This window comes from Octopus sinensis, linkage group LG3 (genome assembly GCF_006345805.1).
Source record: "Octopus sinensis linkage group LG3, ASM634580v1, whole genome shotgun sequence".
Classification (NCBI taxonomy): domain Eukaryota; kingdom Metazoa; phylum Mollusca; class Cephalopoda; order Octopoda; family Octopodidae; genus Octopus; species Octopus sinensis.
The window spans coordinates 131388794-131415962 of NC_042999.1; the positions used below are offsets into that span (position 1 = coordinate 131388794).

Genomic DNA, 27169 nt, shown 5'->3' on the forward strand with positions numbered 1-27169 from the left:
TTCACCTTAGTGACTACAAATATTAGAGATTTTCTCTGGGTAGTACAAATGTAAAAAGCCAAAACACCATCATTAACTGTAGAAAACAACCAAAGTTTATCAAAACTAGCAAACATTTACAACCCTCTTAAAATAACAATAACAACATTGTATCATAAGCAAAAATAAATTCAAAGAGAAATAATTAAATACACATACTTTGACAAATTCAACAAGCTAAAGCTGCACACTAGAATAGACTAGAAATGCCCAATAGAAACTTTTCAACGATCCAGTACAAAAACAAAAACAATAAAAAAACAACTCAACACTTACAAACCACTGTACCTGAAAACATAACTTCTTTCCTCACAATGAGAATATAATGGCTAAAGTATAAAAAAAAAACAACGACCAAAAAGCCATCTAAACACACAGCAAACATTCACAAGTAAATAAATATTCAGTAATTAGAGGTCAAGACTCGAACTGAAGTTGGTGCTCCAGAGTACATGAAAAATTGTGGAAGAAATAAAAGCATAAATATAGAAATAAAACCATTCCATTGGATAGGGTGGATGTGAAGCAGCTAACAGCAACAGCAAGACTTGGCTGGGTGAAGTTCAGGGAATGTGGAGCACTGTTATATGGGAAAAGGTTCTCATTGAAGATGAAAGGAAAGGTGTATAGGAATTGTGTGTGAGCTGCAATGCTGTATGGGAGTGAAACATGGTGTTTGAGGGAGAGAGAGATGGCAATTTTGAGAAGGACTGAGAGAGCAATAGTGAGAGAAATGTGTGGGGTGAAGCTGTTTGATAAGAGGAGGACTGAGGACTTGATGGGGGATGCTGGGGTTGGAGGAGTCAGTGGAACAGCTGGCAAGGGCGAATGGAGTGCAGTGGTATGGACATGTGTTGAGGAGGGATGAGGAGCATGTTCTGAAGAGGGTGCTAGACTTTGAGGTAAATGGACAGCGAAAGTAAAGTAGAATGAAAAAAATGTGGAGGGGACAGGTTGAGGAGGAGATTGGGAAAGTTGGCTTGAGAAAGGAGGATGCCCAAAACCAGGCAAGATGGCGAGATGGTGTGAGGGCAGTTGCTATGGTACTGAGGTAGATCCAGCTACCCCCATTAACGGGGACAAAACCCAGATACAAAATGATTGATGATGATGATGTAAATGTCTGTACCAAAAGTGAAATGCAAACTACTTTGCGATACTTGAAGGACTCTCAAGAGCTGAGAGCTTTATGCTGAGTAAGAAAAAGAAAGTATATGTGGAGTGTAAGGATAATGTCAAGGAGTGAAATAAATGCTGTAGTTCTGGTATGTAGAAAAGTTCCTGATGCATGATGCTGTTGACCAAATTGCTTATAGTATGCAAATAAGATGCAAATGACAGCATTATGGTATAGCAAAATACACAAATTAAAAGATATTAGCAACTGGGGGGAAACAAAAATATTAAACAACACAAGACAGAAAGTAAAAGTGGAGAAAGAGGCAATGGTAATAACAATGATGATGATAAGGAGAAAGACAAAATATATCTGAGAATGAAACAGTGCATCTGATTTATTAAGGACAATGCTTACAATAATTTGTACTGAGGTCAGACAGATGGATGGAGAAACAGATGAATGTTAACTTCATGAGTTTATGGAAGGCATATTTCAGAAAATAGATTTATTTTAGAATCTAAACATAATAGAAGTAATAATAGTAATCAATATATTTTGACCATTTCATTGTTGAAATACAGAAGTGGATTAATGAACTTGCAAAAAGTCTCCAGGACTGGTATGGGAAGAAAAGTGGCATTGCTGGAGTGCTTGCTATAAGAGTAGACTCTGCTAAAGACACCCAAAGGCTATAAGGTAGTGTTAAGCAAGAAAAATAGAACAAAATAAGAAGGAAGTCATTGAATATACACTGTGTATATCCTGCAAAAGCTGCAATGCTTGCATCTTCTTACAAGGGCATCTGAGAGGGAAAAAAATGTAATAAGTTGTGAAGACTGGATCAAAGAAGAGGTGAAGAAGTTGGGTTAGTACATAAAGAATAGTTCAAATGTGTAAAAAAGTAAACAAGATTACAACATGGTGATGGTTAGAGGAAAGCGATCTCAAGCCAAACACTGAAATTTTCATATTTACAGAATGTTACATCAAGTTTTGTACAAGCAAAATAACTGTATCCTTACTGAAGGCTATGTGGTAAGTTAGTGAAAATATTTCCCATAGGTGTGGTTATGTGGTAAGAAGTGTGTTTGCAAACCACATGGTTTCAGGTTCAGTCCCAATGAATGAAACCTAGGGCATGTGTCTTCTACTAGAGCCCCGGTTCAACTAAAGTTTTGTAAGCCTGTCATATATATGTGTAAGTGTCAGTTTGTAAATGTGTGTCACCATAATGCAAGTGGTGTCCTTCATTTCTAATCTTCTGTGAAAGCATAAGTGGTCATGGAGAAATATTACCTTATTCAGAAACAGGTGAGGGTAGGCAACAGGAAGGGCATCTGGTCATACAAATCCTACTCAATAAATTCTGTCCAACCCATCCAAGCATGGAAAAGTGGACATTGAAACAACGATGATGATGGTGATGATTACCCATATCATATCAAAGTGTAAAAAGTTAGTTTAAGATGAGTATAAATGGTCCTTCTTGAATTGGATTGGAAGATTAAGTAGTGGAGGGAATATGATGTAGCTATAACCTGGAGTATGTTACAGAGGATGAAGAAATTAGTATTTTGTGAGAGTTTCACATCAGATATGATGTATAGAGGAGAACATAGATTGACATTATGAATAATGAAAATGAATTACTTGAATATAGAAGTGGCAATCAGGAAACTTCAGCAGGAAACTTTAAGATGATGTGAAAACAAAATATAATCATAAACCAGGACACTGAAGAATGAATAAATCAATCCATTACTAACAGGGGCACTAAGTTAGCAAAAGGGTTACAGTTGAGGACTTAGGTTACTGGCTGTGAGCTTTCAAGAAAAATATAACAGTAAAGCAGAAAAATTTCAAGGATGGTAATATCTTTTTGACCAGATACAAGAACATATTTTGTCTGGTAGCATGCATAGTTAATTAAATTGAACTCTTGCACTCAGCTTATCAAGCACAAAAAGTGGCATTATAATGCAAAACTGTATTGCCTCAAAACCAGAGGCATTTTTGTCAAGTACTATTTTTAAGTACTTGAATACTGGAAAATAATTAAAATATTTCATTATAGCACATCACACCAAATTATCAAAGACTATATAGCAATAAATTTACCTGACAAATGCAAAAATTGATAAACTCTTTGGCATTTAAACTGACCATATCCAGCCAAAATACTCTACTTGCTTTATATCCAAACTGGCCAGATCTAGCCTTTTATACCTACCCTAAAATGTCCTTTTAAACATAAACAATCACATCATCAAAATTCATGGCTACAGTATAATGCAGAATAAATTCAAAATAATGTGAATAAATGAGCCTTACATTTGACAGAGTAATCTGCACACTAAAGGGTTAATGTTTAAAACGATAAAAATTGAGAGGAAACAAAACCAAACTTCATAATTTTGATTCTATCATAGATGTTATACTATCCAGTTTATCTTAACGCCTCCATTAGCAATGGCTTCTACACAATGAATACATGACTAGAAGTGGTGTACAATGAATTTAAAACAAGTATATCCTCCAAACTGTTTATCAGTAATAACTGCAATTATTAGAGCACCGGCTATCACGTGATGAAAATTAAACTATCACACAGTTCATGGTACACATCTTACTATGGGATCAAAAGTACCCATTGCAATGCTAGCATAGGTTCAGTTTAGTGTGAGAGGATGATGTGGGCAATAAGTTTGGAAATATCAGAATAGAATCTAAATGCAATGAGTTCAAGGTATCATAAGAATTGCATTATTTTTCTACTTTAATAACTCCATTTAAACTTATACGAAATGTGCATCATTGTGTCATCAGATTTGAAGAATTAGTTAAGATGAGAAGCCTATTGTAAAATATGTATTCTAACAAATCATGAAAATCTCTAAATGAGTAGAAACAATCAAGTATGGGAAATGTGATGTAAAATGTCAAAAATAAAATTATAAACAAATGAATCAATAATTATTTTCCAGCTTTTCCAATCTAATTAGTAAAATATGAAGTGATAAGAATTTAGAATGGAATCACTATACAAGAAAACTATGCCTTTTGGCCAACTGACTGGTAGAAGTTGTGAAGCAGTAGACAAAATATTTTACAATATTTTATTTATTCCCAAATTAAAAATACAATCCAACCAGGACTAGTTTTGGTTATTATCCCCCTATGAGTGAAAATAAGTAAGATGCATATAGTGATTAATTCAATAAACTATACTCTCCTTTTCAAATATGTGGCAATGTTAAAAATCAATATTGATAAATGATGAGACATAATATAAATAGTTGAACAGCAAACTTCAAACAACAGAGGAAATAATTTTTTTTTCAAAAACTGAAGACCAAGATTTATATGTAAATTGTGAGCATGAAAATTACTTTTAAATAAAACCCAGGAAAATAAGTTCAAAAATATATCATTACTGTCATCTCAATTAGTCAAAACTTATTAAACCTGATGTGTTTTTCAGTAGAAAATTAATATATGTAAAAACAATAAAAACAGACGAAATATATTATTGATAAAGAGGAAAAACATATACGAAAAGAAAACTATTCAGCTTATTTGACTGGAAAAAAATAGTTTTTTTAGTTACACATCTGCAAAGCAACAAAAGAAATTGAGATGAAAAAAATATATACTAATCTTTAAGGAGACTTAAATTTTAACAAGTTTTTTTCTGTTGTAATTTTATTCTTAAATTAATAATCCTTCCCTACTATAACACACAATATTGGTTTCTAATTTTGGCACAAGGCCAGCAATTTCAGTGGAGGGGGAAAATCAATTGCATCAATCCCAGTGCACAACTGGTACTTATTTTATTAACCACAAAAGGATGAAAGGCAAAGTCAACCTCGGCAAAATTTGAACTCAGAACTTAAGGATGGATAAAATGTTGCTAAGCATTTTGCCTGGCATGCTAATGATTCTGCCAGTTCACTGCCTTTCTATAACACACAATATTAACAAGCTATAATAAGCAAGATACTGAACAGAATTTTATGCCTATTTAATAAAATATAATAGATGTTCCAATGTATGACTATCTCTTCATATAACACACTAACAGTATATAAAGGTTAGATTTAGTCGGTTGATGTAGGAGAAAGAAGACATAGCAACATTAGACATAATTGAAATAGCTACCATGTTTATCATGTTTTCAGACTGAAGTTTGCTAAATTACTCAAACCAAATAGTTTTCTTGAATTCAATATCAATTCAAGAATGAAATATCCAAAGGTGATGATGAATCAAAGAATATTATGCAAAAGACCTAAATAATATGAAAACATTTATTTTTATTATTTAACATACTGGTAAGACATACCACTGAGACAATTTTAAACAAAACATTCCTTTTGAAAGAGAAATTGCCACTGTCAAAACATGCTGAGGATGGGAGATAAAGTATAATAGTCAAACAATTAGAAGCAATATTTCTCAGCACATTGTCACATCGATATCATTAGGAATTTTATATACAGGTAGAGTTATAAATAGGCATATACATCTCCCCCCCCCTCTCTCTCTCTGAAAATATTATATACAACCCCATAGCTGACGTAAATTACAGATCAATGCAAATTTGATTTTAAATGATTAAGGAAAGAAGCTGATGTAATTTTTATGCAAACAGGAATAATAAGTCAATAGTTTCCTTCAATAATTATGCAGTCTGCTGCTGGTATGTTGGGTGTGGTAGAATGCTGTCTTCATGCAAAAGTATGTTTTGGTCATGACTGGAATACTTAAACTTAACTCCAGCACAAAAATTCTTGAATATGGCATACAGTTTTTAAGTGATATGCAATTTTTGACAGATTCCAAGCATTACACAAGATTAAATAAATTTAAAATTACCCAGTTGTAATATTATTTTAGTCAAAAACAATTCATTTTAAAACAATTTTAAAACAATTCATGAGGTTTCTTAATTTTTTGATTAGAATTATATGTATAAATATATATACATGCATCATTTGAAGACATGGTGCGTGATAAAAAAATCAAAGAAAGAGGTAGAGGGTTGGTACCAACAAACCGTTTTCTAGAATCATTATTTTAATGATTCAGATGATGATTTTTCAGTTTCATCTTTATAAGTTGGCTCTCTGAGTGATGAAGATCCTAAAGAGAACACTTAGGAGGAATATTTAGCTTTGGAGCCTTTACTAATAATGAGACAGTGTTAGACTTACATAACAATAACTTTGACAATAATTCAAACCTGTTTATAGATTTACAACATTATTTTATTGATAAGATAGGATGAAAAATGGATTCATTAGATTTTTTTTATTTATTTGAAACTGATTTCTGTTATTAAAACAAAAATAAAAATAAAAAAGCTACAAAGGAAAATGTTTTGAGATGTTCAGAGTAAAAAAAAATATATAATTCTTTGCTTATTATTTTTTTTGTTTTTTGTCACTGTATTTAAGAAGGAACTGTTTTATCTATATCATCATTCTACCATTCTTGAATCGAAAAGAAGAGAAGTGAGGGAAACAGGCATTGTTAATGAGATTTAGAGTTTGAAGGTTAATGTATAGTGAGATCACAATACATGGGAGAGAAGGGGCCACCTCTGTTTTGATAACAGGTCTAATGAAATAAATAGTTCTGGTGAAAAGAAGCAGGAGGTGGGTGAAATAAGATGGCATTCTACCAAACAATTCTGAAAAATAGAACTCCTAATAGTATCAGTAGAAAAAGCACAAGAGCACAATATGACAGTGGGGACGATTTATGAAGATTTTTCTATAAATAAAAGTTTATCTATTAGGAAGATGGCTTTCCAAATACAATCTAAGATGCAGGTAATCAAAACAAGTGAACCAATATAAGAAAAGTGTTTATATTGTGCAACATACTCTGCCCTGCAGAGCAACTATAGCTTAGATATTTATAGTTCTGAAGATGGAAAACCAGGTCACCTAGACATAGCTTTCATAATATTAAGAATATATGAAAGGCCAGTGAAAATAGTGTGTTCGAACATGTGAAGTTGTTTGGTAGTGTGGTGCAGTTATCTGTCCTTGAAAAATGTAATATTTGCCTTGAGTTTGTTACCAAATTACACAGGGACATATATTTTGAATTAGACCAAAAATTATTAAAATGCTTTTGTGGATAACATTTATATATAATGTGTATACAGACACAGACAGTCACTAGCTATAATATTTTGTCTCAGAGAAACATTTCAAAAGGACTTGTGTATTATAAAAACAAGATTTTGGTCAAAATGTCAATCAGTAAAAACCGTTTCAACTGAGTTCATTTTATGTTTGATCAGAAATATTAAAAATAAATTGAGTGAAAACTAACAACTGAAATGTCACATGAAAAAAAAAAATTGAAGAATATTTCTTCATTTTTAAATGAAATATTAAATATATATATAGGAAATTAAATAATGTAAGTATAATACTTCAATATTGACTGGTAACTAGGGAATAAATTCTGTGAGAAAACTGAAAAAGAAAAACATTGAAATTTCTATCAATGTTAATAAATCAAAAACAGATTTTAAAATTCATAAATAAATATATCTTACCTCCAGGAAAAATGTAATCAGCATTGTTGATTATTGTTTCAATAATGACACTAAAATTACCAGTTGATAGTACTGTTGGACTGAATGAAAAATATATCAATAAATGAAAAATTTCATAGATATAATCAGGCAAATACAATTATTCTCTCTTTTGGTATAATAATTTAATTATCAAATAATAACCCTTTAGCATTTAAACCAGCCATATCCGGCCCGAATATTCTGTTTTGTGTTCAGACAGACCAGATCTGGCCTCTCACACCTATACTACAACATCTCAAAGTTACAAGACAATACATGATTAATTCAAAACAAAAAGATTAATTATTTTTCTTTCAGATACTTTAAATCAGGCATGGCCCATCATCAGGCAGGCTGCACAACTAAAATAAAAAATCCAAGATAATTTTTTTCGTTCAGATTGACATTCACAAGTCCTACAGGTCACAAGTTGCCCATGGCTGGTTTAAATGTTAACAGAACCTGTTATAATGCTAACCTGAGGTTGGATTTAGGTTGAAGGAAATAACTGAAGGGGATATAGTAGTTCAAAGGTCATGTAGTCATATTTGCTGCAGGAATCTTTGAAAAGGACACGTAATCGTTTTCATCATGGCTATAATATGAAATACAATAACATTCATACACAAAACTTCTCATGGAACCCTCTAAACCAGTTTTTAACACAACATGCATACAACCACCATTTGAAGAAACTTAGTGGGTCACTTAAGCCAAACAATATCCTTCAGACATTACTCTAAAACAATGTACTCTTCAAGTTACTCCTAATGAAAAACACATCAATGTTTCTCACATTATTTAGTCCATGATACACAAGGCAAAATACAGCTTAGTGGTTAGGGTGTTGCATTCACAATCACAAGATTGGGGTTTCGATTCCCACACTGGGCAAAGCATGGTACTCCTGAGCAAAACATTTCATTTCACGCTTTTGTCCAGTGATCACTTCTACATCTGGCATGTGTCACACCATGCACCAGTACAGGTAATGCCAGTTAAACAAATCAGGTGTGCAGATTGTTTAACAAGATGTTGTCATTCACAATAGAAGAGTCCACATACTTTCTACTAACTTGAAAACCTCCTTTATAATCTAAAATCCAGAACTTTTTTTTGTTTTTATTACTGGCAATGTCCTTGACACCATTTCAAGGTCTATGAAACTGATAGAGATAGGGAAGAAAGTTATTCACAGATTGGAGAAGAAGTGGCCTGAATGCTTACTAAGAGTGAAATCCACTCAAGGTACCCAATGGTTTCTTACCCATGAAGGTACTGCCCTTCAACAATAAGCTACCATCCTTAATCTGACCAGAATTTTCCAACATATTGCTCCCCAACTGCTGTTGAAGATGCTGTCACCAACCTTTATCCAATTGTCTTGGTTGTACTTCAAAAGGTAGCTCAGCCACTTTCTACAACTATATATTAATGATTTACTCACTCACTTCTCCAGTTGCATGCACTGCTATATAGATGGTATCTCTTCTCTTTCTATGCTCAAACCCCACCAATTTAACCTCAACAATTATTAAGAATATACTTGGTGACAGTGTCACACTTACAATTAAAACAACTAGTTTAATAATAAATCAATAATAATTCTTTCTGCTATAGGCAAATGACGTGAAATTTTGGGTAGGAAGCGGGGCTAGTCAATTACATCAATCACAGTACTCAACAGGTACTTATTTTATTGCCCTTGAAAGAATGAAAGACAAAGCTGACTATGGTAGAATTTGAACTCAGAGCTGCAAGAAATACCTATTTCTTTACTACCCACAAGGGGCTAAACACAGAGGGGACAAACAAGGACAGACAAATGGATTAAGTCAATTACATCAACCCCAGTGCGTAACTGGTACGTAATTTATCGACCCCGAAAGGATGAAAGGCAAAGTCAACCTCGGCGGAATTTGAACTCAGAACATAACGGCAGACAAAATACTGCTAAGCATTTCGCCCGGCATGCTAACGATTCTGCCAGCTCGCCACCTTTACAATATCAATAACAATAATAGTACACATACATAAAGATATATTGTTCAATGTGTTAAAAATTTAATACTTACAGACTTTCATCTGATGACCAAAGCAGATTAGGACCTATCACGATAGCAATATTACTAGCTGTCATTTTATTAGTATCGGAACACTTCGCTAATTTTGCAAGAAATTTCACTAAATACCTGCAAATATAAGAAATAAAAAAAATATGATTTGGTTCAATTAATCCACATCCACAAACATATTAATAATATTTTCCATAACATTTCCACACATTTTTCTATACTTGTTTGGACTAGCTATATTTAAAACAAAAATTTTTGTATTTGTGCTTCAGTAATTAAGAGAGAGATGCTTTTCATTAGACTAACCATTTATGAGAAAAACATGTAGAACAGGGGTTCTCAATCATTTTTTACCTATGGACCCCTTTGATTACTATTTTATTCTAGGGGACCCCCATAGTTATCAATGTTTACAAACTAGCTTTACAAATACTTCTTTCAAAATTCTTATTTTGTTATTCACACATTAACTTGTGTATGCTGAACTATGTAAAATGTTATAGAAAGAAACCTAGCTGCTTCTTGCAATAGACACATTTAAATCAAAACTTTACATGGACACTTAAAATACTACTGTGGATCCTCAATTTACTATTTTGCTAGTATGGACCGCCAGAGGTCATGTGGACACTAGTTGCAAACCACTGATGTAGAGTATTAATAACAATTTCTTTCACAGAAGCCTGATCATAGCACCTAAGCCTAATAGCTCTTTCAAAAGATATGATGGTTGTGTGATAAAGTTGTTCATTAAATTTTAACTTATAATTTAATTTTGGTTTTTCAACATAAAATTGTGTTTCTGCTTATCCAAATGCAAACTAAAAGACATAATCCAATGACTATGTAATTAGGTGATGTAGCATAGAGTTACAATTTTGTCATTGTGTCGTATGATAGACTACTTAAATCTACTATTGATTTCAAATTTTGGCACAAGGCCAGCAATTTCAAGGCAGGGAGTAAGTCGATTACATCGAACCCAGTGTTCAACTGATACTTATTTTATTAACCCTAGCAGCATAAAAGGCAAAGTTGACTTCAGCGGAATTTGAACTCAGAATGTAAAGACAGTAATTTTGAGGCAGGGATTAAGTCAATTACATCAACCCCAGTGTTCAACTGGTACTTATTGTAACAACCTTGGAAGGATGAAAGGCAAAGTCAACCTCCTCAGAATTTGAACTCAGCAAAGATGGACAAAATGCTTAGTAGCAAGTGAACAATTCTGCCAACTTGCTACCTTACTTGAATCTAATATTAAGAACAATATTTTCTTTTTTGCTTTTCTCTATCAATTTTGTAATGTAAGTATAGGTAATATAATTTTTTTTTGTTGTTGAAACAATTGCTTTCAGAGATGATGCTCTTCTTACCACTAAAAAAAAAGTTAACAAATTATTATGTGGTGAGAAAAAAATATTAGTAAATATATAATATTTTCATTTATTTCAACATGAATGGGAGTCAACTCTAGATATGTTTTAGTCTTATTATGATGATCTCATCATCACAGTACCTGCTGAAGCGGGGTTGAAAATTATCACAGTAAATGTATAAGAATGCCCACTGGTTTCTATAAGAAACTAAAATTGTTTAGAGATTTAGCAAAGCTGGAGCAAACAGAGTTATGGCACAGCACACAGTTGTAGTAATGTAATTCAAATACTTAAAAGAATAAATTTAATTTGAATATCAATCTAGAAAATATAGCAAATATTACACACCTAAAATTGTCATAATTTTCTTTAGGCAATTTATTTACAGTGGCAGTTAAAGCAGCCAGACGCTGGTCTTGTGGTCTGAAATGAGATAATAAAAATATTATATATAAAAAAAAAAATTTTTTTTTAAATCAAACAAAATCAAAATAGATGAACATCAATGGAATTTGTATCTTTGTGGTACCAGTGCCGGTGGCACACAAGAAAGCCATCCGAACGTGGCCGTAGCCAGTACCACATCGACTGGCCTCCGTGCTGTGGGCACGTAACAAACACCATCCGATCGCGGCCGTTCGCCAGTCTCATTTGGCACCTGTGTCGGTGTCACATAAAAAACACTATCCGAGCGTGGCTGTCTGCCAGCCTTGTCTGGCACCTGTGTCGGTGGCACATAAAAACACCATCCGAGCGTGGCCGTTCGCCAGCCTCATCTGGCACCTGTGTCAGTGGCACATAAAATCACCCACTACACTCTCGGAGTGGTTGGCGTTAGGAAGGGCATCCAGCTGTAGAAACACTGCCAGATCTGACTGGCCTGGTGCAGCCTTCGGGCTCCCCAGACCCCAGTTGAACCGTCCAACCCATGCTAGCATGGAAGGCGGACGTTAAATGATGATGATGATGATGATGATGAAAACATAACAATGGCCTATCATGTTCTTGTTACTCTCCTTCACAAATAACAATGACTTCATATTTTATTATTGAAATGGAGAGGACTCGTAAGTTTTCCCAAAGACAAAATGATCTCTCTAGTGCTGGTGCTATGATAAAATTTATCTGATATGTTCTGTCAAGTGATTAGTGTGACAAAGGGCATTAAGTCATAGAAACCATGCCAAAAATAGAGTATCAGAGTAAGGTGTGGCCCTCTGGCTTATCTAGGATGGCTGTTGTTCTAAACAAGGTCTGACTCGGACCATTATGACCCATGCCAGCATGGAAAATAGACATAACATGATGAAGATGATGATGATGGTGTATCAAATATAAGGGAAATGTCTACTTTAAGTCTTTTTTACCTCATAATAGCTTGAACTTGGTGAATTTGCAACACCTGCATATAATTCAACCTTTTCTTCTCTAATTTATGAACCTTAAAGTTTCGACTGAAATAATTTCCCCCCAAGTATCCCAAGGAACTATTTCTGCCATGGCTACCTTCCACTACAAAATGACAGTACAACGTCCCAATACGCACACATACACGAAAACTGCATCATCATCATCTTTGTTGTCCTTGTCATCATCATCATCATTATTTTACATTCTTTCTCCATGCTGGCATGGTTTGTACAGGTGTTCATGTTCTAAGTTAGTTCTTCTGGGAGCCACTTTTTTGAAAGACAAGTTGGAGGACTGTACATAACTCTTTTGGCATAGTGGCTGCAGCTGGATGCTCTTCCTCACACCAACTACTTTACAGAGTGTACTGAATGCAATTTATCATCACACAGGCACAAGAAAAGTTGTCAGGTCCTCAGCAAGGCAAGACTAAAGGGTCCTCTCAATCCTATGCTTTCTCCCTACGTTTGTCAGCCATTTTACAGAATACACAGAGTACATTTAATGTAGCACCAACACTAAAGAGGTTCTCATGTCCTCAACAACACAGGATTAAAAGGGTCTTTCTCACATAGTGTTTACTTTGCTTATATATATGCATCTGTACAGGTTCTCTTTATGCTATTATATATATATATATATATATATATATATATATATTATATATATATATATATATATATATGTATATTATATACATACATACATACACACATACATAGGTGCAGGTGAGGTTGTGAGATAAGAAGCTTGCTTCCCAACCACATGGTTCTGGGTTCAGTCCCACTCTATGGCATCTTGGGCAAGTGCCTTCTACTACAGCCTCGAGCTGACCAAAGACTTGTGAGTGGATTTGATAGGCAGAAACTGAAAGAAGCTTGTCATATATAGATATACATAATATATATATATATAGTTCTATATTTAAGAGATGAGGAATTGTGTACATTAATTACATTTGACGGATATTTGTTTGTTGTTAACATGTTTTGGCTGATATACCCTCCAGCCTTCATCAGGTGTCTTGGGAAAATTTCGAACTTGGGTTCTCATTCCTAAGGTATTTTTTGATGTTGTTGTTATTATTATTATTATCATTATTATCATCATCATCATTATCACTATTATTATTATTATTCAGGTCACTGCCTGGAATCGAACTCGGGATCTTGGGGTTAGTAGCTTGCACTCTTAACCACTATGCCATATGCCCACGGGCACATGGTGTAGTGGTTAAGATAAAGGCTGGAGGGTATATCAGCCAAAATGTTGTGTTAACAACAAACAAGATGAGGACAAATATCTGTCAAATGTAAATAATGTAATATATATATATATATAGATATATATATGAAGAGTGTTGTAGTTCACTTGAAGCATTGTAGTACAGAAGTAGAATAAGAAATTAAAAAAGAAGTCACTGCATTGTTAGAAGCTTTCCTCATTTTCCTTTTCATTTATCATTTTATTTCCATATATATATATACATCAATAGTATATGAAAAGATGCAAATGTAAAACTTACAATTGAACTGATTGCACAAATTCTGCATACAAGTGGAACGTCAAAAGAGGTTCAGGAAGTTCCCTTAAATACTGTTTCAGGGCCCCTAAGTAATTAAAAGATAGCAAAATAATAAAATTATATAAAAATTAATATTTGAGGTTAAACAGCAAAAAGACGGTAACATTTAAAATGTTTACTGAACAGAATAATGAAACTTACCTGCTACAGTATGTAAATCATGTTCGTATTCCTCCATATCTACTATACCAGCATCAAATGATGCCTAAAAAGAAAGAAAATAATACTTCTTCATCAAAATATCCAATACAATTTGAATAACTACAAAAAATTGATAGAATGTTTCTTTTATTTTACCAACAACCAAAAATATGCAACTTTTCAGTGGAATACAAAAATTTATTTATTTAAATATTTTAGCCTTATCTCGCATAAGAGAAAAAAAACATTCCACAGGTCCTTTTTCAATAACCTTAATGAGAAATAAGAAAGCTAAATGTTGATCATCATCATCATTATTCGACCGTGGTCGAGACAATGGAATTTACCATGCTACGCCAGACTTCACGGTAAACTGTAAACCAGTACAACCTGTGTCAGTGGGGTAGAAAGGGCTCCTTAGCCGTAGTGAAGGCAATCTTGTCTAGGGAGATAACCTTACAATAAATCACTCGGTCCGTAGCTTAGAAATACTGGGTTGACGCCCAGCGGAAACAGCTTTGTTTCATGGAGGAGGAAAGATCTTCTTTAGTACTTGGTTGTACAATGCTTTCCAATGTGTGTAGTAGTGGCGCGCGCACACATTATTAGCCATTTGAAAAGACTATGGAATTTACAATTAACTGCACCAGGGTTCCTCTTCCCCAGGGAACCAGACCTAATGATATACCTGCGGATATAGATCCAGCCCCTGCTTTGCCGGGTCCTGTCTCTGATCACGTTGCACCTCCAAGGGCATCCATTGACGGTGATGCCCTCAATCTTAACAGACAGGTATCACCTGATGGAGAAGAGTCAGCTCCCAACCAAACAACACCAAACAAACAAATGTTGATACTTGAGTACTGAGCGCTATTAATGATATATTTGAAGAAATATGAACCAGATTATTTATTCGGTAAAGAATTTAGGGTCCAACTAACTCTTCTAAACCTCTTCTCATATAAAAACTTGTAAAGCACCTCTATATGGTCCTGATATGCTACAAATAGCAACCTAATTACCTTAAAACTACACTTTATCATCTTTACAAAAACCAAAAAAGCCACATTTGATAATGTAGTCCTAGATGCATTGTCTGAAAATAAGATGGTATGGTCATAGTAGGAATCTAATAATAATTGCTTTCTTTAATTAGAAGTAATCTGGCATTAAACAACAAAAAGCCCAATAGATTTGAAATGTTTGTCATTACTGTTTTAACGTCAGCTTTTCCATGCTTGCATGGGTTGGGCAAAGTTTAATGTGGCAGATTCTCTACAGCCAAATGTCTTTCCCATCGCCAACCCTCAACTATTTCCAAGTAAGGTAATATTTTCCCCCTGGCCAGACATGTTTTTACAGAATTTTGAAAATGAATAACTTTGCCTGTATGACAGTGGCACTCATTTACATCTATTGAGCAATGTCAAGACAAGGGCACACACACACACAAATATGTGTGATGGACTTCTTTCAGTTTCCATGTACCAAATCCACTCACAAGGCTTTGGTTGGCCAGGGAATATACTAAGACTTTTGCCCAATGCAACTGAATCTGAAACCATGTGATCGGAAAGTAAACTTCTTAATCACACAGCATTGCATGCACTGAGTTAGAAACTGTCCTACATTTTACTGTTCATTAGAATAGGAACATATAAAGGAATAAAAAGTTTGCCAGATACTTGTTTCTAATAAACTGACTTTTCAGAAATTTGGAAAATTCCACCAAAACATTGTCTTTGTATAACAAGGATACCAGAATTAAAGATGTTTAATAGTTCTGAATTTATATATTACACTGTATAACAAAATTTTTATTCATTTATTATTATTTTATTTATTTTTTTTTTTTTGGCCTTGATCAGTAAGTGTTATTTCCTATTTGCTTCAATCTAGAAATCAAAGGAAATGACTGCTATTCCTTTCAAACTTTGCTTTTGTGACTTGGGCATCAACGTTTTGAAACTGACTTATTTTCCATAACATTTCAGATAGATTCAACACTGAGTTGCTGAAGCAGAAGTTTCTAGAACTTTCTAGAAGTTTCAAGAAGTTTCAAGAATTTCTAGAATATTCTGGCAACACAGTTCAGTTTACTTCTAGCTGTCCAAGTGGAGACCCAAAGACGAAAATCATGTTACACAATGTTATTTTTGTGAAACTGCTAATTTTACCATTGACAGAAATGATGGACATTAAAAATTCTAAAGTTATCACTATATTTTCTATAAGCAAGTTTGTCAGAACATTAACATCATAGAAACATGTTGCACACACATCTTATAGCTAATTTTTCACAAGCTTTGGATTTATGTTTTTTGCTGTACAACAAAACTAATTTTAAAAAAAGATTATTAGTTTAAATATATTATCAAGTAATTTTTTAACATATGTAATTATTATCTGAATATATGAAGTAATGTTTTAGGAGGTTACCTTCAATTTTTTTACTTTTGAAGCCATTCCTGCTATTCTAAATAAACCCTGAAACAAACAAAAATGTTTAAAATGTTAATGTCAAAAAAATGAATAATAATAATAATAAAATAAAAAATAAAAATCACAAAGAATTTTTCTAATTCTACATTCATTCTTTTAAAATCACCATCATCCTCACCATCCTCACCATCTTTGTAACTTATTCATCTATTTTCCATACTGGTATGAGCTGAGCAGATCATCAATTCTTCAATGTTATCAATGTCTGAAATTGATCAGAGAACTATGATTCCCTTGCACTTTCCATTTTAGCACAGTTTACATGGCTTGATGCCTTTCCTAACAGCAACCTCTTTACAGAGTTAAAGTATTTCAGCTTTTATTTAACAGAAACAGCCAGTATCTGATCTCAAAGAAGAAAATATGTGAAAAGGGAAACTTATTATAGCAACCACCTTAAGCGAAATTCAAACTTGAAAATTTTTAATTATCTCCCCCTGATAAACACACAGTTTACTGTGTGGGGACCGGGATGCCAAAGAATAAGCCCATTTCCTCTGTGTGTCGTAAAAGACAACTAAAAGAGGTTGAATTAGGATTTACACTTTGATCTCATAAAACCCTCACCAGTGGCTACTACCTAAACAAACCCATGAATCAGAAGGTTGCCTCTTGGCATTGCATGATAGTTGTAAACAAATATCATCATCGTGCAAGCAGTGTTTCATTTCCAATCTGTAAAAATACATCTGGGCATGGGGAAATATCACCTTGCTTGAAAACAGGTGAAAATAGGTGACAGGAAGGGCATCCAACTGTACAAAATCCACCTCAACAAATTGCATCCAAGTCATGCAAGCAAGGAAAAGTGGACATTGAAATGATGATGAAAGTGATGATGATACGAGTTTTACTTAGTTTTAGTTTGGAAGAAAAGAAAAAAATAAATAAAAGTCCTACCTCCTCCTCTAAGCCTGTATCTACTAAAGTACAGACACAGCCTTCAATGACTAAGGCAATATTTCGTTCAGTAACTTTTAAATGGTCCAACAGACAGACACCATAGACAGGTTTCACAGGATTAGTGTCTGTGGAGAAAACAAAATTTGAAAACAAAAGTAGTTGAACAAGGTGTAAACAAGTATTTCATAAATCTGAAATATTTCACAAATTAGTTTATCATTTCTCTCTTCTGAATATTACAAAGCATACAGTGAGGCAATGTGTGGAATAAAATTTCATCAAATGAAAAGTATATATTTAAATGACATTTTAATTATTACTAGTAATAATTCTCTCTTATTTTAGAACAAGACCTGTAATTTTAGGGAGAAGAAGTAAATGAATTACAATGACCCCAATACTTAACTGGTATTTATTTAACTCTGAAAGGGTGAGAAAGAAGTAAAGTTGACCTCAGTGGAATTTGAAGTCAGAATTTAGTCAGAAGAAATGCTGCTAAGCATTTTGTCCAACAAGCCAATTCTGCCAGTTCACCACTTGAATAAAAATAATAATCCTTTCTAGGTACAATGCCTGAAATTTGGCAGAAGGTAGGGGTAGTTGATTATATCGACTCCAATGTTCAACTGGTACATATTTTATCAACCCCCAAAAGGATGAAAGATCAAGTCAACCTGAACGGAATATGAACTGAGAATGTAAAGACAGTCAAAATTAACTTAGATGAGATGCAGTCGAAGTTTATGCCAAGAGAGGATACCACCAACACCCTCTACCTAGTGAAACAACTACAGTAGACATTCTGAACTAAGGGCAAGCCACTATACCTAGCATTCATTGACCTTGAGAAGGCCTTAGACAAGCTTCTACATCATTTGGTGGTCTCCATGAAAAGTAGGTGTAAATAAATGGCATTTGAGAGATGACCAAATGATGCACAGAGATGTTGTAGGAAAGATGACAATTAGCAATGAGTTCAGCAAGCAAGTTAGTATGCAGGTAAGACTCCTCATATTTATTTCCAGACCCTTCATATTTATTCTAGTTCCCTACATCAGTAGGAACTCCTGCAGACCAATGATCTAGTTCTTATAGCTGTCACACTTGAAGAATTAGAGAAGAAATTCCAAACATTGATGCAAGGCCTAGAATCAAAAAGCCTAAGAAAAAAAGTTTTAGTAATCAGAAAAGAATACAAGACTACTCTACTGCTGTCAAGGATGGTAGCTACATTAAATATGCAGAAAAATAAGCAGGTAAAAACTCTGTACTCTGTATCAAAAGTAAACTGGGGGTGTACAAGAGACACAGTAGAATGAAGGCCGGACAGGACTTTATATCTAATAGATGCACAGAACTAGTAGCAGTAAGATTACCAAAGAAATAATATTTTTCAAATGCTCAAAAAGCTCTCTTAGAATTAGTTGACAGCTTCCATTGTCTAGGAAATCTAATTAGCAGTGATAGTGAATGTTGTGAAAGCATAAAAGCCAGACTAAGAAAAGGGTGGAAAAAAATTTTAAAAAGCATTCACTTTGTGTGTGAAGGGCAGATTGTATGATGATCATGTACCAAGTGCAATGTTGCATGGTAGCAAAACATGGGAACTGAATGTGGAGAAAGTGCAAAGGCTAAAAAGAAATGAAATGAGCATGCTCTATTGGATAGGTAACGATACTATACATGAACAGTAGAGCACAAATGATCTGAGAAAAATACCTTATACAAAAAAAATCGAGTGCAGCATTGAAGAGAGATGACTGTGCTGGTATAGAAATGTGATGCATATGGGAGATAGTAGCGTAAAAGAAGTGCCAAGAGACAATGTAAAAGAGTCATGTGGAAGAAATAGGAAGAAGTGGTGAAGATAATTCCCAAGAGGCTGAACTTCACAAAGGAGATTGCAAATAAATGGCAAGACACTTTGTTAGCAGACCAGTTAAACCTGTGCTAACATGGAAAACCAGACATAAAAACAATGATGATGATGAGTGTGTGTAAATGTGTGTGGATTGGTTAGGTCCAATAAAAACACCTTGTTATATCCCTTCTCACCAAAAGTAAACCAAGCCATTTGATAAATAGAAAGCAATACAATAAGTACTAGACAAGGTACTAGGGTTTAATATAACTAAAGTCCTTGAAGGTGGTACCTCAACAAGGTCACAGGTCAAAAACTGAGATCAGTAAAACTGAGATCATAATTGTTGCAACTGGAAAACTTAAAAGCACAGCAAGAATGAGCCTTTGAAATTATACAACTCAGTGATAGAAATAAAGAAAATGTCACTTGAGAAGCAAATCAAATTTATTGATTAATATCATGCCTGCATGTTCCACATTATTAATAATTATAACAAGTACATGTATGGTAATGTGATTTGTGTGGTTAAGAAGCTAGTTTTGCAAATATGAGGTTTTGGGGTTCTGTCCCACATACTGCACCCTGGGCAAGTGTCTTCAACTATGGCCTCAGGCCAACCAAAGCCTTGTGAGTGAATTTGATCAATGGAAGTGATGTGGAAACCTGTCAAAGTATGTGTCTTTCTTAGCACCCCATCACTACCATCTCACCCCACCACTTAACATCCAGTGTTAGTTTGTTTACATCCCTGTGCCTAAGTGGTTTGAAAAAAGGAGACTGATAGGATAAGTACCAGCCTTTAAAAAAATTAATACTAGGATCAATTTATTCAACTAAAACCCTTCAAGGTGGTCTCCCAGCATGACCACAACCTATTGACTGAAACAAGTAAAAGATAAGATAAAAGATCCAGTTGAGAATGTCCCTTAGTGGTTGACAATATGTGCATCTTTGATCATGAGAAGGAGTAGTGGGGCAGCATCATAGCCATGTGTTGAGCTCTGGGGTTTGAATAATTCATTTCTGGAAACATGAGTGTTCCTTTTGAACTGGATGGGCTACTTGAAGAAAATTCTAACAGAGCAAGGTCATGTGCTGTTTATCTCGATATGAGATCACTGTCACACACACATGGTCATGATGCATGTGCCTAGTGTACCCTTCTCAGATGGGTATATTGGGCTTCATATATTTGTACCCCAGTGTCACACATTGATGGCATGCACTGCTCTCTCACTCAATAATAATAATGAGGTGTGTTTTTAGGTTACTACCAACAAGTATTTTTAGAGAGACACCATCTTTATCAAGGTAGTCCATGAAGGCGGAAGGGGCTTAGCTCCCCTGGTTTTGAACTCAGAGTGGTCCTTCTCCTAGGCTGCTTGCCAACCAAGGCTAACGAGTACAGATCAACTAGGGGAGGAAGACATTTAACATAGCAACTTTAGTATAATCCATTCAGACAGGGAGATTAGGAGGACTGCTTAAGAGTAGTTGTAAACATGGAAGTGAGGTAGAGTGACACCGATAGGTTGTACTTGTATAGAAGAAAGGGTGGGAGAGATTCGATCAATTGCCAGGATTGTATTGAAGCAGACGAAATCAGCTTAGGGTGGTATATTAAAAATGCTGTGGAGCCATTGTTGAAACATATGAAGAAGGTTGGCATCATCAAAAATGAAAATTGTGTAGTTAAGAGAAAAATTGAAACAAGTAATGAACACAAAAAAAGAAAAATCATGGAAGGGAAAAAATGTACGGTCAGTTTGCAAGAGATGTGAATGCCAAGACAGATACAGAGGACTGGTGGCTATGGATGAGGAGGAGTGACCTGAAGATAGAGACAGAAGTACTCGTATGTGCAGCTCAAAAACAAGCGATAAGAATCAAGTATGTGAGTGCAAAATAGACAATACTACCAACAGTGACAAATGCAGAATGTGATGTGTGGTGAGAGGAGCAAAACGGTATGGCACATCATTAGCGAAAATTGGCACAACATGAATACAAAAGACGCTATGACAATGTGACAAGAATGATCCATTGGGAGCTCTGTGGAAATCACAGACTACAAAGAGCAAAGATGTGGTATGAGAAGCCCCAGAAGGAGTCACTGAGAATGAGAATTGCAAAATTCTATGGGATGCACTGATCCAGTGCGATCACTTGACCAGAATCCTTTCTACGATAGGCACAAGGCCTGAAATTTAGTGGGAAGGGACGAGTCGATTACATTAATTCCAGTGCATAACTGGTGCTTATTTCATCAATTCCAAAAGGAGGAAAGGCAAAGTTGACCTTGGCAGAATTTGAACTCAATGTAAGGACGGACAAAATGATGCTAAGCATTTTGCCCAACGTGCTAATAATTCTATCAGCTCACTGCCTTCAATAATGATTAAAAACAACAACATACCAATCATTTGTTTCACCTTCGGTATCACTCTATCGATTGTTTCAAGGGCATTTCTGTGGTAATTGGCTTGTGCTGTCATGAGCTGCAATGAGAAAGTTTTTATTATTACATAACATACAACAGAACATCTGCATTAGTTAATATTATAAAAGAAAACACATTTAGCCTAGCTATGAAATAATTTTAATGTCATAAACTCTCTAGTGAACAAAGAAACCTCTACGTCTTGCATGGGCAACCTCTACGTCTTGCATGACTTATCATTAGGTAGACTGAACTACTAAGAAAATTCAAGGTAATTTTTCAATGGCATGCCATTCAGGAAGTCCTGTATGCTATTGTTAACCCATGACTGTGCTACATATTCCCTTAGCATACGAGAAATAGCAGCTAAATCTCTCTCAAATAAAACTCTGTCATAAAAATTGAAAGACAGATTGATTAACATAGCCCTAGATACACTGATAAAAAGTTATCGGGATGACTACAGCTGGAATATCCTTGATTACAATTCATCTCAATCACATTTTCAATACGATTTTGTGTCTGTCAAACAAACATGATCTCTTTAATCCTTTTGATACCAACCCACCTGAAACCACCTCTGGCTCTGTAGTACAAATGTCTTGTTTCCAAAAGTTCTGAATTAAAATCTTCCACCAAACCTTAGTCACAATTTATGTTCCTAACACTAGCTTAATGATAACTAAGTTATTTTATTGAATTCTTTGTTATATTTAAAATTAATTGAAAGAAACACAGAGGATCTCAACAGAAATATTCTAACAAAAGGATTAATGATGATAAACTAAAAGTTGTTTCATAGCAAAGCAGAAATATATTCATAAACAGAATTGATATTCCTTTGTTATTCAGTAGTAACTATAAAAAAGCATTTTGAAAATTTTAAAAAAAATTTTAATTTAGGTTAATAGTTGATCAGTGTAAAAATGTACGCAAAGAAGAATCTAGTCTTTAGTTATGTTTCTTTGTAAAGTACAAATATATTTTATATTTCCTTTGGATGTCAAGGACCATACTAGGACCATGTACACAAGAATAGACAAAGTTGTAAGCAGATATGCAGGTGGTTTTAGGCTCATTATAATAGTTTGGACAATATACTATAAGTTTGCTTAAATTAGTATTTAAGTGATTAACAGTGATTAAGTATGAAACAATTATTAATGATTACACAAAGACAATTAACACATTTGTTTAAAGTGTGTTTCTGATTAAATTAATGGAGATACTTTTTACTTAATACTTTTCTTGTTACATGTTTGCTTTATACAGATTGATGTTACCTTTCACTCGATACTTTTCATGTGGATGGGGTAACACTAGTTTTGTTTTGTTGATATTTAATGATATTTTTATATTCTTTTACCTGTTTCAGTCATTTGACTGCAGCCATGCTGGAACACTGTCTTTAAGGGTTTTTAGTCAAATGAATCAACCCCAGTACTATTTCTTTTTAAAGCTTGGTACTTATTCTATCAGTGTCTTTTTGCCAAATTACTAAGTTACAAAGACATAAACACACCAACACCAGTTGTTGAGTGGTGATGGGGGGAACAAGCACAAATACAATGACACATACACATAGATACATACATATATAAATATACATATACGTGGCACGTAAAAAACACCACAGTCTAAAGACTAAAGCCAGTAAAAAAAGAGTAAAGAAAAAACTACTATCAAATTCTCCTTGACATTTTTCTCGTTTTTTACCATTTTTACTGATACTCAATATTACAGGCAGTTCTTACGTGTAAGATTTACAACCACTTTTGTTTCAGTTCCCTTGTTTTATCTATCCCTTGTTTTAATCATTTCTCAAGAATACAATTCACCACTGGCCTGTATAAAGTATATTTCAAATTTATGCAGCAGTCTTTAATATCTCTTATACCCAACCTCTTATATGACACTCAAATTACATATTTAGTCCCCCACTGCACACCAAAAAAAAAAAAAACAACAAACATTTCTCATCTCAGTAAAGTTATTATATCAGTAATGATCCTTTAAGATTCTATTCACTATCTTTTTGTATCTTTTTATCTAAGGAAGCTGTAACACATGATTTGGAAAACTGTCAGGATTGGTATATTAGATGATGAGTTGCTGTATTGTATCTCGATATTAGCTCCAAAAACAAATCAAATGTGTGATACTGAGCACTGGCTTAGACTTCCATTCTTCTGGGACTGATAAAATAAAGACCAATAATACCTAATACATACTTAACTATATACCTCAGCAACACAGTAAAATCCATCATGTCAACAGTCCTTAACTTTTTAGCATTCAGATTACTCTGTCAAATGTAAGGTTTATTTATTCACATTGTTTGGAATTAATCAAGCATTATCTTGTATCTTTGAGATTTCAATGATGTGATTGTTTACTTTGAGAATGACTTTGTAGGGTAGGTATGAGAGGCTTGATCTGGCTGGTTTGAACATAAAACAGGGAGGATATTTGAGTCAGATATGGCCAGTTTAAATGCTAAAAGGTTAAATTAAGTGTTAAAAATACTTACTGCTACTAGTTTTTCACAGTGGTCATTCTCTTTTGCAATGAAATTAAGCATTTCAATTGCTAAAGCATCCTGAAAGAGAGCAAATAATTATTAACAAAGAATTTATGTCAAGCCAATATAATTACTGAAGCTTCAATGTTATGAACAATATGTGATTTTTAAAAGTCCAATGAATTTATTTTCTATGTGCAAATAAATACTTCTGTTGAGTCAAGACAGTTCTTAATATTGTAGGAACAATTTAGAGCAATTCACAAAAAGAGCTTTGGATTAGCTAAAAGTTTTTCGTTTGGCCTGACATTGAACTGACCCAAGTCTGCTGCCACTGCTGCCTTTCATTGTCAGTTCACTGCATTTTGACAACTTACATCTAAATCAGCACAATCAGTCATCCAGCACACTTTACATTGATATCTTCAATGCTCAGCTATTCTCTTAAAATCATTTATTTTACTTTCATACAAGTTCAGAAAACACATTTAACCATTTACATTCACCTCATTTCTCCTAGTTCCCATACATCTCCATTCAAAGCTCATACCATATCACACTTTTAGAACATGTTTTGTACAGTATGCTTTTTATTCAACCTTTGGAACTTTTTCCATGTCTTACTTTCATTACAGCCATCCCCAGGTCTAATTTATTGCTGCAAATAAGTCTGTTGTCAGCCTTCAGCTAAGGTATGCCATAATGCAGTTAAATCAGAAATAGTAATTCATACCATTTACCCATACTTCCTATGGAATGCTTCTAGAAGCACTCTGAATTTTCCCTTTCCAATGCTTTCTAGACTTTTGACAAGCAAGGAGGAATATCTGGAGGTAGAGCCATGATTTTCACTTCAATAACCAGATTGATGTTAGACCATTCCTAGTCACGTGCTTGTCAATCATGACTTCTAAGTATGTTGCTGCAGCAATCAATATCGGAAGATCCATCAGCAAACTCAGAACTTGATTGGACCAAATTCTTCAATAAGTTTACATCAAAGCAATCACCAATGGAACTCTCTCCAGCAGAACCAGTCTCATCAATTCTTTGAAAAACTTTGAACTTCCAGATGAGACTATATCAGTGGCAATTCAAGGACATGGATACTTGCTATGAGCATAGAGATAAATAGTGTCAATTAGTTTAAGATAATTAATTTTTGACTTGTTTTTACTGTTGGGGTTAAACTATGTAAACTTATCTTCTCCAGGTTCAAAGAGACATCCAAATAAAGATGGCATCGTCAGCCAACAATGACAAAAGTCCTATAGTCTTTTATGGCTAGACATAATTTAACTGAATGACCTAATCAGCTCAACTTCATAGTTAGTCACAGTTCAGAGGAGAGACCTAACTGTGGGGTATGATTACCCAAAAATGTCACTCCATCATTTTTATGAAGGAAGGGCAACTACTACATTTCTCCATAGAGCTTCAAGTCATTGTATAGATGAGAGGAAAATGTGGGGTCAAGAAAATAACAATAAGTAGAGCAATAGTGATATTTTCTAGTGAGCCTCTGAGTTCAAATGTAAAAGTCATGTTGTTTAAGAAAGTTATGCCCCAGAATTATACAGGATCACAAGTTAAGTAACACATCTAAATGTACTTTTTTATAAAAAAAATATAAAAACATAAGTAGATTTGAAATGCTAAAAGATGAAGAAACAATCTGAATAACCAGGCCTGTTTGAAGATGTTGAGAAAGAGAGATTCCTGCAAATATCATTGTCATCATTGTATATGAAATTGATGGCCAAACAAATCTTGAGTAAAACATCAATACATTGGTTGCCCCCACCTCTCTCTCTCTCTCTCTCTCTCTCTCTCTCTATATATATATATATATATATATGATAGACCGCTAGCCACTAAACCTTTTTTATTTTCTCTCTCTGTTTTTTTCTGTGTTCCTTTCTGTTGAAGAGCCTAGACTCGAAACGTAAAAGACTTTCTCACTTCCCAAACATTAAACTAATACATCTGTTTGTTGTTTACACATCTGTCTTCATCTTTTGTTTTGTTTTTTTGTAAATTCCAACTATATATATATGTATGTATGTATGTGTGTGTGTGTTATTAGCTTTTTTATGGGTATACATATACACAAATATAGACATACAAACACAGATAAGTATACATACATTAACCAAAACACAGATTCATACACACAAAGAAAGGCCAGCATGTATGCATACAACAAACACACACACACACACAAAGACTTAATTGATGTCTAAATTCTATAGAAAGAGTATGGTTTCTGGGTTAGACTATTTTTTAATTGGAGAGAAATTTGAAAAATAAAACCAGAAGAACAAATATACATACACATAAATACACATGTACACACACACACACACACACACACACGCACGTACACACACACATTTTTTTATATTCTCTCAAATATCAAGGAATATCATACTTTGGCACTGTCTACTTTGTTCGCTGCATCTTCTAACTCTCCACGAATCAAGTCAGCTTTGTAAGCAGCAGCTGCCATGTTGTTGCTGTTCAACTGAGATTGACGTACTGCTGTGGTCCACCTGCAACAGACAAACATCAACTAATCAATAATAGTAATTT

The 27169-nt window shown here is 34.1% G+C and overlaps 1 protein-coding gene and 1 long non-coding RNA gene across 6 annotated transcripts in view; both read right to left on the reverse strand.

Annotated features, from left to right (window-relative positions):
* The window catches only part of LOC115209239 (rho GTPase-activating protein 44), a 211557-nt gene that overhangs the window by 55688 nt on the left and 128700 nt on the right, over nt 1-27169 (reverse strand). For all 5 annotated transcript variants that reach the window (XM_029777520.2, XM_029777521.2, XM_029777519.2 and 2 more), the window contains exons 6-15: nt 27009-27129; nt 24587-24655; nt 22033-22114; nt 17750-17877; nt 16787-16834; nt 14348-14411; nt 14147-14231; nt 11560-11634; nt 9833-9949; nt 7737-7816 (exon numbers count right to left, since the gene is read on the reverse strand). In XM_029777520.2, coding sequence (XP_029633380.1) covers nt 7737-7816; nt 9833-9949; nt 11560-11634; nt 14147-14231; nt 14348-14411; nt 16787-16834; nt 17750-17877; nt 22033-22114; nt 24587-24655; nt 27009-27129 — 869 coding nt within the window. The remainder of the gene's footprint in view (nt 1-7736; nt 7817-9832; nt 9950-11559; nt 11635-14146; nt 14232-14347; nt 14412-16786; nt 16835-17749; nt 17878-22032; nt 22115-24586; nt 24656-27008; nt 27130-27169) is intronic.
* On the reverse strand, nt 6598-7528 carry LOC118762576. Its single transcript, XR_004998330.1, has 2 exons — nt 7250-7528; nt 6598-7214 (listed from the first exon to the last, which is right to left on the reverse strand). It is a non-coding gene; the product is annotated as an uncharacterized LOC118762576 (long non-coding RNA).